The sequence below is a fragment of the Magallana gigas genome, chromosome 2, assembly GCF_963853765.1.
Source record: "Magallana gigas chromosome 2, xbMagGiga1.1, whole genome shotgun sequence".
In the NCBI taxonomy this organism is placed as follows: Eukaryota; Metazoa; Mollusca; class Bivalvia; order Ostreida; family Ostreidae; genus Magallana; species Magallana gigas.
In genome coordinates, this window is record NC_088854.1 from 48048388 (window position 1) to 48069851 (window position 21464).

Genomic DNA, 21464 nt, shown 5'->3' on the forward strand with positions numbered 1-21464 from the left:
TATTCACATTGCATGTAATATGATGAAAAATTATCAAAGAATTTCACTTAAATATGAAAAGGAGGAGAGAGGCTATTTTTTAAGGAAGCTTTTAATAGATGATAAAGAAATCAGAGCTTTGAATTGTAAGTTATAGCTTCAACAGAGAGCTTATCAGTAAATAAATAATGAAGAATATTTTCTAAGATGATTGAAAGAGATATTGCATGTGGAATTGAAATATTCTGGGTATGAGACAATATTTGGCATGTGTGGCTTTGGCAACAGCTTGTGAAGCTAGTGACCTTGAGCTTGACCTAGCTGTAGTGTGCTACTTTGTGTGTGTAGATGATGTATCCTGTCTAACATGACCTTGACCTTCACTTTCCAGACAGCAGATGACCTTGGAGATTGGCAATCAGTGAGTTTTCCCACTTCATTCGTACTAATCCAACGTTACTTTTTTTTCCTTCACCTTCTGGAGTATTGTAGCTTAGATTTAGATGGAGAGCTCATATCTCATTAACAGCATTCATCAACCTTGTCATTTTGTCTTTTTTTTTTTCATAGAAAACTGTAAGATATTGTATGTACATGTACTAATAGCATGTTTACACACTTTATATAAAATTTCTTTAATGTTATGAAAAAAGCAGAATTGGTGGGACTTAGGTATACTCAATTGCAAACCAATTTGAATATTTTTAAGTTCATGATAACAATGGTTAAAAATTCATCATGCTTTGGTGTACCTTTGCTGGTAAAAAAAAAAGTACAGTATTGTCAAATAAATGCTCCTTAATTAACCATATTTCTCTTCTAACATGGGAACCTGAAGTAAAAGAATTCACGTCACATTTTCTGCAATTAATTTTCAGGAAAATCCAATGTATAGAACCTGCTCCATACCTTCCTTTCTCACATATGAAAGTACACAATATTGTTATATATCTTATAACAGCTTGTTCATATCAATATTACAACATATTTATATAGTGTACTCTTGGTTTATTCCTTCATTTCTGCATGTTTATCAGATGTCGAGTGAGATTGATACATTTCTTCCTTACCTCTGGTCAGCAATTGGTAAGTCAGGAATGCGGTGATTGTGTCTGATTGATTTCCTTTTGTACCTTACAGAACCTTAGCAGTTGGAAACACCGGCGGCGGAGAGCGTCCGCAGCAGCCTACCAGAGAGTGGAGGAAGTTGACTCCGTCGGGCAGGAGGAGGAAGATAAGAAGAAGCCGAAAACTTACGGAGAAATGATGGCAGACAGGTATAAAGCACTATCAATTTTCTTGATGAATTTATTTTTTCTACCATGGTAATTTTTTTGAAAATATTTTTAAACTTCAGTATCTCAAATAAAAATAATATTTTGATAATCATATATTTGTAAGTCCCAACCAGTTTTTCTTTACGCATGTTTATCCTTAACCTTTGGATATCTTGAAGTGTTTTCCTAATAGTCCATTGGGGTTCTAAATCATGAAGTTTGACAGTTTATTGGGTTCTTTTTCTTTTTACACCAAGATGTTAATTATAATCATTAAACAGTGCTATGCATTTCTTTTTTACAGGAAGAAACGAATGAGCACAGGGACGTTGAATTTTTATCCGCTCGATGACGATGATGACTTTTTAGGTCCCAAGAAGTCAGACCCTGTAGAAGAGACCGTGCAAAAGAAAGAACTGGTCCGACAGGAGACAGCGCCATCTATCAGGCTACAACAGCGCCTCTCTCACAAAAACAGAGCAGTAAGTGCTTTGTTTGACCCCTTTATCTTGGTGAATGATAATGAATTTGTTGACCCTTTTCGATGGTCATAATTTATATATTTTGAAATAATGTAGTTTAAAGTGCATGTTACGTACCCAGTAATTCAAAAACTTTAAATTGAATTTTTTTAAATTTTCTTATGACTATGAACCTTAATAATATTGATACTATTTTCTCTACAGAATTCCGTGGGAAGTGAAAAACCAAGTTATGAAGTGAAGGAAATAGCAGACTGGGCAAAAGATGATGAGAATGAAAATAATGAAAAGGAAAGTACTGATGACAAACAGGAGGAAAAATCGGTGGCAGAACAAACTAGTGCTCCAAGAAACACTCATGATGACAAATTCAATAGAGGAAAAGTGTCGGATAGTTCAAAATCCTTAAATAGTGATTCTTCCTGGAAAACACAGTCAAAGCCAGACAGGTCAACTGCCAAAAAGAGTGATGATAACAAATCTTCATCTGTGAACAAAATTAGCAACATATTAAAAAGTTTTGAGAAGAAAGAAGAAGTGGATTATGAAAAACCAAAGAAAAAGTTTGAGTTCAGTGTTGAGGCTGGTCGCACTCGCTCAAAGTGGCAGGAACGAGAGAAGAATGAGTCTGTTGATGCCCCTCCCGTCAGGCTCTCCGACCGACCGCGGGCAAAATCACACCCAGCAAAGGTAAAAAGGGATTTGCACACTTACGTGCATTTTTTCAAATCAGAATCACCCTCCAATTTTTTCTTTCTTTCCCATCTTCTCTCTCTCTCTCTCTCTCTCTCTCTCTCTGTGCACATTACTGCCACCACAAACCAATAAAAAGTCTTACCTGTAAGCAGCTGCTTTCCCACGCCAATTTTTGCAATAATTGCATGTATTATAACATAATGGAATTCCATATTCTGCTAAGGAACCATTTAATTTAGAAGCAACTGATTATGAGACTCAGAGTAAAAAAACCATGGTTTGGGTCATAAAGTAGGATGATGGTATTTTGGGTAATGAAAGGAATTTGATGTAAAAGTCAGAAAATATGCATAAGAGTAAGAATTTGGACTTTTGGAGTGGTTGTGGGGGTATATTTCTTTGGATGGAGGATTGTGTTAAAGAACAAGGAGGAAATGGGCATGAGGACGCTAGAGTATTCAAAAAGTCCTTGATATTATAGACATGTTGTTTTTATGGATATTGCTGATGATAGTTATTATAATGATTATGCAGTTCATGTTTTAATTTATAAGAAAGACCTCTGGTTTTGGTGCACTATTTTTAATACATGTAATGTATTATTAACAGTAATTCTTATGAATTTACTCTTATTTTCTTATGTCACATTATATTGGATATGAGACATAGCAAAATAGAACATTACCAACACATTTGGAATACTTTTAAATTACTGCACTTTGATGTTGCAAAATAAAAACTGCTACATTAGCATTTATAACTAATTACTTTAAAACTCTAAAGACAAGCATTCGCTTTATCACTCTATGGCAAATTATCAAATGCAGGTAGCCTTCATTAGAATGGAATGTATTGATTGGAAGTGTTTTGAACTTGAGGACAATAAATAATGCTTAATGGGCTGCTATTATGCATACCATGTGTTTGTTTCCTATCTATAAAACATCAGATGATGTCAATTCAAACATCAATGGTCGTTGAAAATGCATTATTTAACATGCACAACTATTACCAAGCACTATTTTAGGACTTCATTTGCTTGATTTTCAAGTGGAAGGATTACAGTTTTTTAAGCATGTTTTTGTTTTTCACTGGCAGCTTGGTTTGAACAAGTTGCTCTTTTATTCTTTTATTGGCATGCAATGTTTCCATTTCAAAGTCTATACAGTATATATTGAAGAAAATACAATGAAAAAAGTACAAGTGTCATCTTTTTTTTCTTTTTCTATAATCTTGTAATGTACAGCTAATTGGGAGTTAATATATCTTAGAATGTAATGATCTCAATTTTTTTACCGTCTTAGTTATTCCTCTTTAAATCTTAAATGAGAATGTTTATTTCACTATGCATCTGTATTCTAAATAGCCTTGAAACCATGATACTTAATGGATAGGAATTTTCCAGGTATCTGTAATATTGTTACAAGAATTTAGGTAGTGTAGCAGAATCTTTAGAACTTAGTCTGGAACATAAACAGAGTTTTGTGTAACCCAAAACACAAACTTTATCACCTATTTCCAGGGGGCACCTGCAAATGCCATCTCTATCATTGTCACCAAAAATATGTTATTTTTCAGGATTTCACGGAGAAGAATATAAAAATCAACCTACAGAAGCCCCACAACACGACCAAAGGTTTTGGATTTAGCATATCAGGGGGTGTGGAGAAAAAGCAGCCAATCACGGTGTACAAAGTCAACATAGGTAGGTCTAATCCCACCTGCTATAGACCCTGGACACAGGTCACCCACCCCGCACCAGACAGGCTAATCCCCAGCTCTGCAGATCTTACAGGGTCTGTAATCCCCCCAAGGCTTTAAATAACATTGCAGAGTGGATTTGAGAAATGAAGTGTATATCAAGCACAGAGAATAGCTGTTTTGCCCAAAGGTTGTTGGTCATGTATACATGCAAAGAGCCGAAGCCAGCATGGAGAAACAGGCTCTGTCGGAATGCTTACTGTATTGTTCGTAAATATTTGGGTTTGTATTGTGGGAGGAAATAGGTGTTTATATATCTACTGACAAGTTGCACACGTCCTATTTTGTAATATTTTTAGCTTTATTTATGCAGCTGTCATGAAATGAAAACTAAATTTCAATACAATATACTTTAGAGATTTGCGTCCATGGTACACAGAACATTTTTCAACAAAAACAGTACATATACCTATTCAAAGATCTTTTCATCCTAGAGAGTAAAGTGAACAAAACACAAAATAACAGACTATGTACTTGTGTACAGCAAATGACTTTGAAATACAAAGATATTGATGTACACATATCATAGGAAGAAAATGAGGCCATGCAGCTGATCTTTGGAAATAAAATATTTTATTTAATTCATATGATATATACAGTCAGTACTACTTGGTGCATGAAATCACCTGCAACCTTGAAATTGTACAAGATTCCTAAAAATCAAGTTTTGTTTTGTATAGATACATAGATAGATTTCAGTAACTTACATACAGTATCAACTGGTTTTTGTTCATTTCATTTCTTGGTAAAAAATTAAAAGCTTTTGTGAAAACAATTTTAAAAACTGAGACGGAAATAAATATATATATTTATCAGAATAATATGGATCTGGCAGAGCTGAATACTAAGATAATTGCCCATCATACAAGTTGCTAACAAAATAAATATAACATATCTGATTGAATTTTTTTCTTGCCTGATCTAAAAAAATGTAAATCTAATAAATAATTTTTTTTTACTTTATAAATGATGTCAAGTATCATAATATAAAGTAAATTATAGCATATGCAAGTTTTTCAAGGATTATTTGCACTCATATTCACACCAATCTAAGGTAGCTTGTGAGATCTTGGTACATGTACAATGTTTGTGGAAATTGACTTGTCCATTTACCAAATATGCTAGACATGGCCAATTGGTGACATGTCTGGCTTGTCCAATACCTCATTTCAAAATAGATATGATTTTTTTATGTGTTTTAAAAAGGAATAGAATGTTAAAGTCATATAAAATAAGTCTAGTCTGTACCTTCATGAAAACGAGTTGGAAGGAATCAAAACTCAGTTTTAAAAAACATGTATCATCTGTGATAACTATTTTGCAAAGGGTTTTTTTTTTTGGCTGTTGATAAATTGATTTGATTACCATTAGATTGAATTAATTTTTGTAATATTGTGTGTTGCAGGGAGTGCAGCAGATGTGTGTGACCTACAGATGAAGGACATCATTCTGTCCGTGAACAGGAAGGATGTAGCCACCATGACACAGCCCCAGGTCCAGCACATCATTGACATGGCCGCCAGACAGGGCCATGTCGAGCTGAAAATCAAGAGGGAGATGGGAGAAGGTAAGAGACGAGTTCTATTAGTTTTACTGTCTAATGTAGTAAATGATGTTTCTAAGGTACCATACACAATTGGTAGATATCAAGTCTGTTTGTTGTATAGTGAATGTTGATATTGTACCTTACGCAAAGGGTAGATATCAAGTTTGTGTGTTGTATGGTGAATGTTGTCTCTATTGTACTTTACATAAGGGGTAGAAATCAAGTTTGTGTATAGTAAATTTTGTCTCTGTTGTACCTTGCCCAATGGGTAAATAGCAAGTCTGTGTTGTATACTGAATGTTGTCTCTATCATACCTTACACAACGGGTAGATATCAAGTCTGTGCGTTGTATAATAAATGTTGTGTATGTAATACCTTACATAATGGGTAGATTCAAGTTTGTGTGTTGTATAGTAAATGTTGTCTCTGTTGTACCTTACACAATTGGTAGATATCAAGTCTGTGTGTTGTATAATAAATGTTGTGTATGTAATACCTTACATAATGGGTAGATTCAAGTTTGTGTGTTGTATAGTAAATGATGTCTCTGTTGTACCTTACATAAAGGGTAGATATCCAGTCTGTGTGTTGTATAGTAAATGTTGTTTTTACTGTACCTTACATAATGGGTAGATGTCAAGTCTGTGTGTTGTATAGTAAATGTTGTCTATCGTACCTTACACAATTAATGGATAGATATAAAGTCTGTGTGTTGTATAGTAAATGTTGTCTATCGTACCTTACACAATTAATGAGTAGATATCAAGTCTGTGTAAGTTGTTACTGTCCATATAGTCTGCTCCTAACATATAAATGGGTGATATCAAGTGAGTTTCCTGTAGACATGTAGTAAATGTTGTCTTTTTAGTACCGTATACAAAAGGTTAAGATTTCAAGTCATTAGGGTAAATTGCTATTACATTCAGCTAGTTCATATAATTATGTGTATTATATCAGTACACACTCCTCAGTTCAAAGATATCTATAGTTCTAAATGTAAATTTCTAGTTGCATTTTAAGAACAAATACAATCTGAACCCATTTTATTTTACATAGACGACAGCTTTCCAATGTTAACATAGCTTAATGCTATATGGAGACAATTTCATGAAAGCTCTCAATTTGTCCCTGAAAAAAAAATCAAAACTTTTATTTATGCACGTTCACATCCTCAAATAAACTAGACAGTCGTGACCAATCAGTTACCAAAGCTCTTTCATCTAAAGGCAAAAACTAATGGCATTTGCTCATAAATGGAATTTTCTTGTAGAAATTTGATTTTTTGACAGAATATTTCAATGTATTTTCTTGTTTCATCTTTTTTCCCCCAGAATATAATAATTTGTTTTTTAATTTGTCTACAAATAGAACAAGATTGGAATGATGTATTTGGTAAATTTTTTTTTTACATTTGTTGAATTTTTTTGCTATTTTTAAAAAAAAAATTGAAAAAGGTGAATCTATACATGGCTTGAAAATTGATAAAGGTGAATCTTTACATGGCTTGGTTTTACAGATTGGCATCTCTATCTTTAACTGACTACCGGTATATATTTTCACTTTTTCTCTCTTTTTGTGTGAAGTTCATCTTTCATATTTTTTGTATACATTTCTCACCTGTGATGTATGCAGAAAACATGCAAAGTATGTGCTCTCCAATTTATTAACTGCTTGTTTGCTCAAAATTTTTATAAGGTAAATTTCTTCCATATATCATTTTTTGACAGTTTACTGTGTAAGTATTTGGTGTAAGTGACTTTTGGTGGGGCAGCTATACTTCTGGCTTTATTTAAACAAGACATTAAAGGATATTATGTTCATAAAAGAGCAAGGTGATACCTGAAAAAATGTGATATATTTATACATGAAACTAAGGTCAAAACGTCATATTAATATGTTAGAAAAAAATCATGCCAGATGGAATGCTGATTCATTGTTGGAAACTGTGCAAGATTAAACTTAATATTCTATTCCAAAAATAAATGTTCTGAGGCTAACATTCAGGTTAACTTTTGTCATGAGGCTTGCAAATTTAATTATTCTTTTCCTGATAGTGATGGATTATTTTTGTGCGTTATAATCACAGATGATGACCTTGAAGACGAGACCTTTGAGGAAGAGGAAACTACCAGTCCTCAGAATCACTCCCCGATCTGGAAGTCGCCTGCCCTAGAGCCCAGAACCCACAGTCCCAAAACCAGCACCTCCCCGGCCACCAGTCCTAGCTACCACTCCAGACACAGGGAGAAGTCACCCCCCAGCCACCACCGACCCACAACAGACCATCACAGACACACAGACAACCACACACACAAAGAGCGTTCCACCCCAGATCACCACACTCGCACAGAGCGGTCAATCCCAGACCACCACACGGATACACACCGATCATTGTTAGATCGTCACACAGAGAAGAAACCCGACCATGACAGACACAATGACAGGTCAACACATGAACACTCTAGAAGGGCTGAGAAGACAGAGTCCAGTCCCAGCTATTACCAGAGGCACCGAGATACAGCGCCTGCTGCCAACAGCCAGAAATCAGACAAAGTACCTCCCCCGGTCCCAGGTAACATATTACTTGCATGTTTGTCTTAATTTTTTGGTGCTCCTTTTGAGAAATGAATTTGCTAAAGAATCAATTTTTGTTGATTTAGAAAAATGGGGTTACGACCTTAAAACCATTCTTCAATTCGCTTAATACCTATGTATAAGACAAGATTTTTTATCTTTTGCAGCTAAGAAGACTTCTACACATAGGGAGGAGGTGAAACTAGAGGTTTCAGTCTCATCCAGAAAGTGGGAACCTCAGCCACAGGGGCAGACTGTGGAGGAACCAAAGCCAGTGGCCAACTCCACAGCAGACGATGAACCAATGTGGATCATGGATAAACTGAGAGCTGAGCACGAACCTGTCAAACATGCTCCTATCTCAGACCCCAAGCAGCCAGAAACAAACAACAATGATGTGAAACAGGTAACCATTGTAAGACCTCCATTATCATATGCAAAAAATGCAAGATTTATCTATTTGTGTGTGCAGTGTTTTCCTGTAACTGTCAAAACTGGCCTTCAGATAGCACACCTATGTTCATGACTAAGCGTATAGGAACTCTGTAGCCTGACTTTTATAAACCAAAAAAATGTGACACCTGAAATTGAAATCAAAGCTATGTGTATGAAATCATTGCCTTTTTTTATCCTAAGGAATCTGAAAGCGAAAGTGAAAGTGAGGAGGAGGAGGATGAAGAGGAGTCCCCTGTCTCCCCAGCAGTCCGCGAGGAGAGGTCACCTCTGATAGAAACTGAAGTGGTTCAGAGACCTACAATCACCGTTAGGAAAAATAGAGGTTATTTATAGGATAAACTTCATAGATTTTGTGAAGTTTGTTTTGAGAAATTATCAAAAGTAAGATTCATCGTTAAAAATGACATTTGATAAAAGAAATAAAAGTGTCAATAAAAGAAAAAATAATTGATTTCAGAACCTGAGGTAGAAACCCCAGTGGTGGCCCACTCCTTCCATGTTCAAGAGTCCCTCCCCCCACCTCCACCCTCTGAGGCTCCCCCTCCCCTGAGGCGCAGTAATCTGGATGAAGAAGGGTTCAAACCTCCAGACATCCTCAAGCGATGGCAGAGGTCCACTCGGTCAGGACGTTCGTCCTCCTCCAATTCGTTGGACAGTGACGCTGACAAACGCTTGAGCTCCTCATCTCTCCATGCTGAGGCAAGTAGCATTAGAATCAAAAGTAGCTCGTTTCAGAATCTGTGTAGTAAGTTTGACGATAGTGAGGTTGTTGTAAAGAAAGGGCCCCCAGTTCCACCCAAACCAAATCGTAGGTCCCCAAATGAAGTAAGAGAGTTCAACCCTTACAACTTTTCTGAAACATCACTGAATATTGAAAATAAATTTAGTTATGGGCCAGTAAGGGACAAAGGTGTGCCTTTACGAAGCATGTCTGAAGATTATGCAATGCAAAACCATCTACAACCAAAATGGTGCAGGTCCCCAGTTAATGATGGAATCAGTTCTAAATCAAGACACACTATCAGTGTTGAACCCGAAAATACTTCACAGGAACATACACAGCTTCAAACAGATTCCAGTGATGTTAGGGACTTAAAACGCAGAGGCAACATGTCTGACAAGTATGTGGAGGCATCTGTCACTTTGTCAAGGAATAGTTCACAGAACTACAAAGAACCTTCTAAAAACAAGTGGAATACATCCTTTGACAAACCTCATTTTATGCCTAGCACTGGAGATAGCTCGAACCTTTCCAGACAAAAGTCTAGCAGTACAACAAATCTGGCTCAGAATTTCCAGACAGGAAACGACCAGTTGAGGAGGTATGTGTCTCAGGAAGATGGGTTGGATCAGCCAGGGAGATTGATAATGACCAGAGAAAAATGTAGGGAACAACAGACACCATCCACAAGCATCAACACCGACCAAAGGGAAACAAAGTTCTATCGAAAACCACAGACAGATTCTAATGGAAGTGTCAGGATTCCAAGAGTAATGGTGAACAAGTATGGGATCCAGAACAGAAATGATGGAAACAATTTGGATTCTTTTAGAGTAAAACGAGCAGTTTCTGACAGGAGTAAAATCAGGATGCCTAGGAGAGGAACCCCTGTCATGAAGAAATGGCCGTCCGAGACTTCCTTTCACTTGGTGGACATGGGCAATGACAATGAGTCAGATCTGGAGGACAGTCCCAGAAACAATAACAGCCTCACCTCCATGTTTCCTTGGCAAACTGACCTGGGCAGGCATGCAAGCTTCAAGAGAAAGCTGAGGAATGCTTCATGTGATCAGATCAACAGAATCGGACGGGAGTTCAGCTCGGACGAAGCAGAGAGCAGTAATACAAGCTCTCTGGAGGATCGACTAGGCAGTAAAACAGGAAGTAGTGGAGACTCCATCAGATTCGGAACCCATGCCGGGTTGAAGACAGGGGATTTAGACAGGCAGAGTCATGACTTCAGATCGTCTGCTTGGGTTGGTGACATTCATTTAGTTGATGATGAGGTGGATTTTGATGCACAGTTACGAAGCATTACTCAGCAGCTTGAGATAGTCAGGCAGCAGTTTGTGGAGAAGAGATTAGAAAATTCGGTAAAGGTAAAGAGTGAGTTGCTATGTGAAGGTTTGACCACTGATATAGTTTGTGTGGTGTTGACCTTGTCACTGTCTGGATAAGTGGATGAGTGGAACAGTATAATGTTTGGACTGGATTCAGTAAGAACTACTGATGGTGCAAGCTTGCAGATTTTGGCCACACACACACACAACACAATGATTTGAATGATGTGCACAGCTTGCACAGAGTGATGCATTGTTTTTATCTCTTGTACTTCTGCTTTTTAACAAAATCAATATTAATTGATTGAAAATGTACACTTTGTTAATTGATAAACTTGCATTTTTAAGTTCTATCAATTCCATTACAGAAATCATTAATTTTTTTAAATATTTTTTACAGTTTAACATCAATCAGGCCAACCCAGGTCAAGTGGAAATGGTGAGTAAAACTTGTAAATATGAATATAATGAATGATTGGAATGTTGATTGAATCCTACAATTCATTATAAAAAGAAACCATGCATAACATTGTGTAGGCATTTGGAATTTTAACAAGGACAAGACCGCATGATTGATTTATGTCCCCCTAAAAATACATTAAAAAAAGCGGGGCTGTTAAATTATAAATCGAAAATAAACAAGGCCCCTTATGTTGTTTATTGAGTGCACTGTTGTATGAATAATGAAGTCCTGAGCTAACTTTGAAATTGATTTTATGTATCATATTAGTTTGGTTAAACTTTGAAAAACTCTTAAAGCGACACACATAAAAGTCGTAAACTATGATTAAATATGTAAAGATATTTTTTTCTGTAAAACTAGAAATTAAACTCTGCAAGTACAGATGAAGGCATTATTAAGAAACACAATTTTAAGTCGTTACTTTTTAAGTGAACAATTTTTATTTTCTTTCATTGTTTTTGCTCTGTTTTGTGATGAGTACGTTTGTATTGACAGGAAGCCACACGAGAGCCTCGCTATGATGCTACAGTCGGACAACCAGTGACCTTACAGATATCTACATCTAATTTCATCATTGACCCAAGGAACCAGGATGATGAAGAGTAAGTTATGTGTAAATCAATATTAACAATAATTTAATCAAAACATAAGATTTTAATCCTGAATTTGCTGAAACTATGTTCAGAATATTTGGGTTTTACTGTACTTTAATTGAGACATGCTCACTAGTTGCAATTTTTTATATCATGATAGTTGAAGGATTTTTGTTATTGTATTAGGCAATTATTTTACATTTATTAATGATTTTATATTTACTTCCCATAGGGAGCCTGCACAATTACCTGAATACAGTTTCCGAGTCAACCTAGAACAGCCCAAAGAGATTGGAAGTATGTTTATAACACAGTACTATTAGGAGTTTGCTGAAGAGAAATTGTAAGCACTGACATAAACTTGTGTTGTGTAAACTTCTCCTTAATGATGTGATATGTTTTTCTAGGTGTTCTTCCAAGTCGGGATCTACATCATGAACAGAAACAGTTTGAAGAGGAGGATGAAAAAACACGCAGAATAAGAGAAAAGGAGGAACAATTAAGAAAGCAAGAGGTACATGGTCGCATTGTGGAATCAGTATAGAATTCATTGGTATTCTTCACCCTAAAAAACATTCCCAATAAGTTATAAAACAATCTTTATTCTTGATATACATGTACATGAAAATAGTGAAACCATGAAAATACATCCCCACTCATCTTTCAGAAATTGACAGTCTTGGAGTAATTAGCTCTGACTTGCAAATTTCAATGATTCCACTTCATCAGAAACAAGATTAAGTTTGAGAACAACTTTATTTTATGCCTTTTATAAATGTGTTTAGGTTTTTAAAGCTTATCTTTCAACCCTGTATTACAGGAGGAAATCAGGAAAGAGAAAGAAAAACTACGTCGTGAGCAGGAGGAGATTGAACGTGAGAAAGAGGAAATAAGGAGACAGAAACTTGAAGAAGAAAAATCTAAACATCGTCCAGTCTATGACACCAGGAGCACAATGAATGGCTATGATAAACCCAGTGATAACATGACTCAATACAGTGCTCCACAAGAAAACAACCAGGGCCCAAAGCGACTAGGAGAGCTGTGGGCGCCCGATCCAAACAAGGACAAGCAGCGATGGTCCAGAGAGGACATGTTGGCCATGAATCGAAAAGCCACCCCACTGCAGAAAAAGCCCGATACTGAGGCAGAGCCAGAGACGGCAAAGGAAGTGTATCATTCCAATTCTGTGCCAAAACCCAGGACCCGTGGCGGTGACTTTGGCTCCAGCCGACCACACCGGTCAGAGCAGCACAATCCACACTCCCATTGGATGGTGGAGGAGGCGGAGAGACGGAGGAAGGCCGACAATAAACGTCATTCTGTCCATGGAGGACCAATCAAACCGGTGCATCCAGAGGGACTGGCCAATCGCTGGCGAGATGACACGTCCATCCCGAAACAGCAAACTTATACTACGAACAGTGTGATATCTCCTAGATCTTTGAATACCAAACAATTCAGTGCTGAACCAGATAGACTGTCTCAGACTCTGCCAGCGTATTACAACAACAGTCATGCTCCAAAGTCAGAAAACAGTCTGCGACCTTCGAGGGGATCCCCCAACCCCCAATCCCCGTCCTCACCCCCCAGCCATGCTGAGCAAATCATGGCAGTCAGTGGGAAACAGCTCTGCTCACACTGTTCACAAGAATTGGGTAAGATGCAGAAATTGTTATAGAACATTTTTTTGGCCTCTCTTAATTTTGCCCTAGCCATTTTGAATTCACTTTGACATTGTTGAATCATAGCCTACTGACAATATGAGCACATGGTAAAAATTTGCCTGTATACAGTTTTGGTATGATTATTCAACTGTTTTTCAAATAGTTTGTATTTTGTTGATATTCTTGATAGATCTATGTAAATTTCTGATTTGCAGGTTTTGGAGCTGCCATGGTAATTGAATCCCTTGGTCTGTACTATCATGTCCAGTGCTTCCGATGTTGTGTGTGCCACCAAGCGCTGGGAAATGGATCTCAGGGAGCTGATGTACGTATCCGTGTCAACAAGCTGCACTGTCGCAACTGCTACAGCAATGACGAAGGTAGGTACCCCTTAAACTGCTTTTGTACACATTGGAGAATTCATCAATAAAGGTCACATTTGTGAGTTTATATGAGTATACAAGTATTCATAAATAAATTGATTTATTTATAACGGTGTATTTGAATCTTTCAGCTGGTTTGAAATTTAGTAAAGTGTGAACATTTCCACACAAATCTGAACTTTGACGAGTTGTGCAAGATTACCTGCTCCCTGATTCCCTGACCTAACAGACATAAAGCAGGTACCCTCTGTAAGGGATGGAAGCAAACCATGGAGGCCATTTTTCCCATAATTTTTTTTTGTCAGAGGAATCATCTGAAGACACTCTCTGGTTGCTTGATTACACAAGATGGGGTTGTGGCAATTTCAGTTTTCTGAACTGTGTTGTGTTCAAATGTGCTTCCAAAAAGTTTGAACAAGCAACTGGATGTTCCTAGGGTCAATTGTTTGGTGTGTGCGCACACCCGTGATCATGTGCACACATGTTGTATGCTTGTGGCAGTGATCTGCAAAATGATTAGCTTGATTTAGCTTTTATGTAAGTTTATGTATTCAAGCAAGTCATTATTTTTTAAATACAAGCTTGGTTTGATATAGCCCATATACCACGTATTGGCTTCCACAAATATATGAAAAAAAGCGGTATTTTTCTAATGGTTGTTTCAACCCATTTTGAATTCAATACAGATTAAGGTTGTGACTCTTATAATAGAACGTTTGAATGTTTCCATGCATGAAAGCAAAATTTACAAATGAATGACAGTATAATATGGACTTGTATAGTATTTCCTATCAACATATTTTTTGAACATTCATGCTTTCTTGCTGAACAATTCTTAAGAAAGATATTTTCAACTAATGCGTCAGTATTCAAAATCATCCACGTGTTGTGACCTTGTTACCCATTGATAATCATATTTACACTTGTTTGCTGGGTGTTGGTGTATCATTATTTAAACACAACATTCAGTTTTTGTGAATGCATTGTCAGTGCATTAAGTGAATGCCCTCATTATGCAAACAGATTAATGTGCCTTCGTTATCGCTATGGTTGACAAATTTCAGAAGAATATATGTTTATTATTTACTTCAATGCTTGTACCTCTGGGAAATCTGGACTGTTGAGAGTTCATTTTCCATCATCAACATTCCACACATGTACCGTATGGTTTGTTATTCATATTTTGTCTCAGTTCAATTCCTGTTTTTATTTTTCTGTTCATGTATTATATGATATCCTCTTTTGCATTTTGTGATGTGATCAGGGTAGAATGAAGGGAATGTTGTTTGAAAACCTGGACCATTATTTTACAAATTTATTTTTACAAATTTATGAAATTGTGCATATATATATCTCTCTCTTAAAATCAATAAAATCTGTGGATACAAAAATGTCTACTGAAGAATACAGTGAAAGTTATGCTACCATGTACTAGATTTTTATCAAACTTTGTATTTTATTCAGATTACTAATCATGATATCCAGATAAGAACATTTTCTGTGCTGTCTTGGGGAGTAAGAATAATAAGTATTGGGGTCATATAAAGGAGGAAACTGAAGTTATTTAGTTTACTTTACAGGGGGGTCAATAACTCAAGAAATTAAAGTAAGAAAATATTCCACTTAATGGTTATTATCATAAACATGCATTTTAAAGTATATATATGGTGTATATAAAAAAGATTGAGTTTAAACCCCTGTAATTTAATGTGGATAACTTCTAGGGTACTCCAGACTAAGTATGCATGGTTAAACAGGCAAAGAAATTGTGCAATTTATGAAGCAATATTAATATTAGTACCATAACTACAGCAGGTATAATGTTCATACAGGTATGTCAACTTTCATATACATGACATAATATGGTGTGTATATTATATATTATATATATTTTGTATATTGCATCCATTCAGGTACAAAAGGGTTGTACCAGCAGGTGTTTTTAACAAAAATGATTTTTGTAATTTAAGGAGTATCAAGAATCTATAATGTTGCTTTTAATGGATCTTGTAAATTACGAACCAGATACCATACATTTCATTTATATTCAAATGAATCAATCCAATATTGCTTTTTCAGGTATGTGTTTGGTTCATTTTCGATAACACTAAAAATTGCTGAAAATCTCATGTATTGCAATAAACAATGCATATTAGCTTGAATAATAAACTGCTATTACTTCTATACTCTGTGTGTATATCAGTACTTTTATAATTGTAAATAAGCAGACATCAGTAATATATTGTCAAATTAATGTGATACTGTAAATGGCTTAATATTACAATAAAATGTAGAAACCTCACACCTTAAATATTCTGGATATTGATTAACATCATGTAACAAGATACAAACTTGATGGGAATATTAAGCTTCCTAAAGAGAGACCAGCGACAAAAGACCTCCCAAATTCAGGCATGCCCTTGTTAATGATGTGGATTTTTTTATACATGTAAGATACCGGTAAGTATCAATCGAAAGCTGGCGTGACGAGACAAAATGGATTATTACCCAGTATTTGCGAAACATAATGGGTTGCACTAGTTGATATACGTGAATTTGGTTGGTCTGACCTAAAACGAGAAGAATCTTACAGGTCAAAGGTGAAGGTCACAAGTACATTTATCAGCCACCTGTTTAAAAGCGCCGAGGATTTGTGACAATGTCCATTACATTTTCTTTTTTGTCATTCATAATTTTAACTTACCACCACTTGTTATGGTAATAGATCATGGTCACATTAAGCGTACAACGAGTAATGAAAAAGAATCATTATATAAATAGTGCCTGTTTGGGAGGGTAACAGTTGAAATTGACACCCCGAGAAAACCATTGTCAACCGACACGAAGCGGAGGTTGACAATGGTTTTCGAGGGGTGTCAATTTCAACTGTTATCCTCCCAAACAGGCACTATTTATTTTGTTATACTGAATGTCTTAATTTTTAAGAAAATTTTACTGCTTTTATATAGGAATAACGTGAATTCTATAGCGAACCGTACGCGCATATTTTTCGCGCATGTAACAATTTTTAATGTTACCCGTTGCTAAGTGCGTTGCTAACGCTGAGGGTAATAGAAAGGATTATGAACTGCGTCTTAACCAATCAGATTTCAGTATTTAACATGAAAGTATAACAATATATATTGTATTCAATTTTGTGGTGTGTCTTCTTGCATTCCTTTTAACTGGACACCCTTTCTCTTTGAGCATTTACAAGGATTGATCCATAATGTACGTCACACTATGCACTGCGTTTTACACTGCCGCTGTTTTGTATGAAATGACACAACAAAATTTTCCTTATAAAAATTCTAATTTGAAGCAAAATTTGGATTAAATTTCGTTGAACACTTTAAAACCAGATAGATATTGATGTTTATAGCATGATATATACGTGACATCGCCGCGTCATGAATTTAATTACGTCTCTTTTAAGATTTGTATATATGTATAAATGACATTTTCAAAATTTGAAAAAGACCCAAACAATACAATATTTTGAAACAGATACATGTATATCATAGACTTTTCCCAACTGTTTTAAAAAAAATAGGGAAAGTTATCGTCTGTTTCGGATATCTACGAAAAGCCTTTTGTCTATAGACCATGGAATAAAAAGACTGGACATGCGAATAGTGATACCAGGCATTTTTTGCTTCGATGGATAGAAATCACTAGATAATGTACTGGAATTGCTATATCAACCTAAAATTGAGAGCAACTGAACAAACCCTTAACGTGGTTTCAATATCTAATAAACGCATATGTCATGTTAATAGATAAATTAAATAGACAGAAGATAAACGCTCTGAAGAAAAGTTAAAACTAGGTTCTTCCGTCATGAGCTATATCATAAATCTACGTTAATTCATGGCTACTTGAAGAGACCTCGACAAACTGTTCGCACGTTAGATAATATCCAATATACTAACTCATCGATTACAAAAAGAGTGTCTGTGATAAATTACTTTAAGAAGAAACAAATGTAAAATTGAGCACATTGGCTAATTTTTATAGAGTACTATATTACCAGAACGCCAAAGAGCTAGAAATGACGTCGCTATAGCGTGCGGCAACTATTCTTGCTTTACGCTCTATAAAATATCTTATCTTCATGCAGAAATATTTATCATAATGCATTAAATTTTTTAGATCTGAATTGAAATAGATAGATATCTCAAAGCACAAGTTTTTGTCTTTTTACGCGGATTTTTCTCGATTTTATCGCATCTTTGACATTACTATTGTATCAACCCTCGTATAAAGAGAACAACGAAAAAGGGGGGGGGGGGTCAAAATTACAAGCGATATTAAAAGGAACAGAACATGTACACAAAAATTTACCAGGTATATAAACATTCATAAATTTGTGCTGGGTACAAGACACAAGTTCCATATTCAGTTCCATTTTTATTCAAAAAGACATATAAATGAATGGGGGGGGGGGGGGGGGGGGGATAGGTCTTCAATTAGTTTTGTCCAAATTGACAAAGGGGAACAACTCTCATAACTTTCCACAATACTTAAATATGAATGATATTTATTCTGATAAAACTACTGGAAATTTATTTGCTAATTTTCCTAAAAATCTCATCTAAGATCAATGTATTTAAGTTGTGCACGGAACAAGTAAGGACTTTTTGTCATTCATAATAAAAGGCAAAACTGGACTACATTTAATCATATAAACATTGTAGTGTCGAATCAAAAGGTTCATACAACAGAGTATTTTAGCTAAACTTTCGTTTTATAAATCAGATGGTGTTGATTTCAGCTAGTGAAAATATGTGTAAATCTATTATGAATCAAAAAATGAACAGAAAAATAAACAAGAAATCACATTTTAAAAGATTTGGAATACACATAATTTAAAACAAGTTACGGTTGCTATTAGAATTATTAGCACGTTTGCATCGGCTATAATTTTAAAATATCTACATCTACCGAGTATAATTCCCTCTACTGTATTTCTTTCGGAAACTTTTTTGATTCATATCTCTGTAGAGATTGACAGGAGGGAATTTAAATCTACCCGCCCTTTTATTACAAAACGAAATTCCCACAAGGATTATAAGTGAATCTCAGGACAGATCATGAAAACTAATATGACGGCAAAAAGTTAGCACCAGACTTAATTTACAGATCGTCGGAAACCTGTTGAAAATTTTCGTTCATATGAACAATTTATGCTCTGTCCCGATTGGCTCCTTCATACTTTCGAGGAGGAAATCTCACCAATCCTGTTAAAGCTTACATTACAGCGACATGCTTTCTTAACACAAAATCGTCCTTTTCATACTCCCATCACTGATAGGTGAATTAATGAACAGGATAAATATTCATAAAAACATGATAAGTTCAATGAGATGGCACACAGTCAGTAAGCGTATGCGAAACTGGCCGAAGGTTACCGACAATGAAATCTACAGAGGGTGCAATCAAACACTATTAAGGCATGAGAAAATAGAATATTCTATAGAAACAAAGGAATGATTATAGGGTGAAAAGCATCAGATTGAAAGCACCCTTGACTCGATAATTTTAAAGCCTTTTCGGCAACTTTGTACTTGCCTAGAGAAGAGCTAAATATTAAAGAAACTACAAATTATACTTAATTGTGTAGCAATTCGCGAAAAAGGTTTTGCGACACTTAGTTTCATATATGAATCTAAATCTTAATTGAACTTTCGATTCAATCAGCATTCCGAAAAGTGTATTACTATAAGAACAAGTTCGGATATTCAGAAAAAAAAAGTTCTGACACAAACACAAGAAATTGTCAGGATTTGAAATGGGGAAACAGTTTTTAAAAAACCCGAAATTCAGAGGGTGAAAATTGTAAGCACGTGTTTAATGTAGCTAAGTCACCGGACTGACTTTGGCACAAAATACGAGTAGTTATATTTAAATGAAATTATATATTTACATGTCATGAATCGTATAAAAACTACAAGCGTGCTAAAAGGGATTTTCGGAATGGACTCCAATATGCACACGACGAATTTATGACAAAAGCCTTTAAGGACATAGACGAGGCTTCTGAATGCGACGTTCGACTCTTCTGGAAGTTGATCAAGCGCCAGCGGCCTCGTAGCTCTCGCTCTTATCCAGAAATAGAACTCGGTGAGGACACATTTACAGATCCTAGTGATATTGCTAACGCATTTGCACATCATTTTAAAGACGTTTACAACCCTAAGGACAACGACTCGTTCAACCCTGTGTTTTACCAATCTATTGAAACCCTGTACAAATCCTTAAAAACTGAAACGATGCTTAACAATTTTTTTCCTGGAATTGACATCAGCATGGACGAAATCTCCACACTTATTCATGATCTGAAACGTAGAAAAGCTCCAGGAAAAGATTTCATCCAAAACGAACACATCATTTATGGTGGCTCAGAACTAAAACTCTGTTTGCTTCATTTATTTAACTCTATTATTAAAACTGGCCAGATCCCAGATTCTTGGAAAAGGGACATTATTGTTCCCATACACAAAGGAGGTAATAAGTCAAAGAAATCCCCAGATAGCTATAGACCGATAGCTTTACTCCCTTGCCTTTAAAACTGTTTGAAAAGATTTTACTTACCAGGATCAAAACCCATGTTCTATCCTCAACCGACTTTCCTAACGCCCAGCAACAGGGATTTCAACCCAAACTCGGCTGTCTCACTGCCTCTTTTAACCTTCAAGAAACCATTTTCCACAACATTGAACGCGGAAGCCCGGTATACGTTGCATTCCTCGATACTCAAAAAGCATTTGATACTGTCTGGAGGCACGGTCTAATGTACAAGCTTCATCGTCTTGGAGTTTCTGGACGGTTATGGACTCTAATTGACGACTGCCATACTGGTAAATCTTGCTCTGTCGTGGTGAACTACACTAACTCTGTTTGGTTCCCTGTCTCACAAGGAGTTCGCCAAGGAGGCATACTCTCAACTTTTCTCTATCTTGTGTTCATCAATGACCTTCTCCAAGAAATTCAAAGTCAATGTTAAAATACGGGAATCTACAACATCGCTAGTTCCAACCCCACGCTTGTAGACGATATATCTTGCATCGCCCTGACGCCTGTAGCCATCCAAAACATCCTTACCACCGCATATAAGTACTCCACAAATTGGAGATTCAAATTCAATGCAGATAAATCAAGCGTTCTTAGATTCTCCTCTTCATCAATTCGAAACCTGTCGAATCTCTCATGGGTTCTCGGAAATGAATCTGTCGAATTATCGGAATCATACAATCACTTAGGAATCCTCCTGCAATCTAAACTGGTCCATACCGAAAAAATCGAAAACGGATGTAGAAAAGGGAGACAAGCGTATTTCGGTATCAAAATACGGGATCATCTTAATCCCGACACTTTATCCCGACTGTATAAAAAAGTTGTCCTTCCATCTATTCTCTACGGATGCGAACTATGGTGCGACCTTCGGCTACGAGATCTCCGAACACTCAGCACGCTCCAACACTTCATATGCAAAAACGCTATGGGCCTTCCAAAAACAACGAGA

General features: G+C 36.1%; 1 protein-coding gene across 4 annotated transcripts in view; it reads left to right on the forward strand.

Moving 5' to 3' along the window:
* The window catches only part of LOC105329851 (LIM and calponin homology domains-containing protein 1), a 39121-nt gene extending 22880 nt beyond the window's left edge, over positions 1–16241 (forward strand). For 2 of the 4 annotated variants that reach the window (XM_066076931.1, XM_066076933.1), the window contains 18 exons: positions 371–400; positions 1120–1256; positions 1561–1738; positions 1943–2428; positions 4013–4139; positions 5601–5762; positions 7111–7134; positions 7829–8314; positions 8484–8722; positions 8953–9094; positions 9230–9471; positions 11234–11272; positions 11792–11898; positions 12122–12186; positions 12297–12403; positions 12710–13547; positions 13772–13936; positions 14071–16241. In XM_066076931.1, the coding sequence (XP_065933003.1) occupies positions 371–400; positions 1120–1256; positions 1561–1738; positions 1943–2428; positions 4013–4139; positions 5601–5762; positions 7111–7134; positions 7829–8314; positions 8484–8722; positions 8953–9094; positions 9230–9471; positions 11234–11272; positions 11792–11898; positions 12122–12186; positions 12297–12403; positions 12710–13547; positions 13772–13936; positions 14071–14096 (3600 nt within the window). In that variant the 3' untranslated portion in view covers positions 14097–16241. The remainder of the gene's footprint in view (positions 1–370; positions 401–1119; positions 1257–1560; positions 1739–1942; positions 2429–4012; positions 4140–5600; positions 5763–7110; positions 7135–7828; positions 8315–8483; positions 8723–8952; positions 9095–9229; positions 9472–11233; positions 11273–11791; positions 11899–12121; positions 12187–12296; positions 12404–12709; positions 13548–13771; positions 13937–14070) is intronic. The other 2 variants (XM_066076934.1, XM_066076932.1) reach the window with 2 other exon arrangements.
* The last annotated feature ends 5223 nt before the right edge of the window (positions 16242–21464 follow it).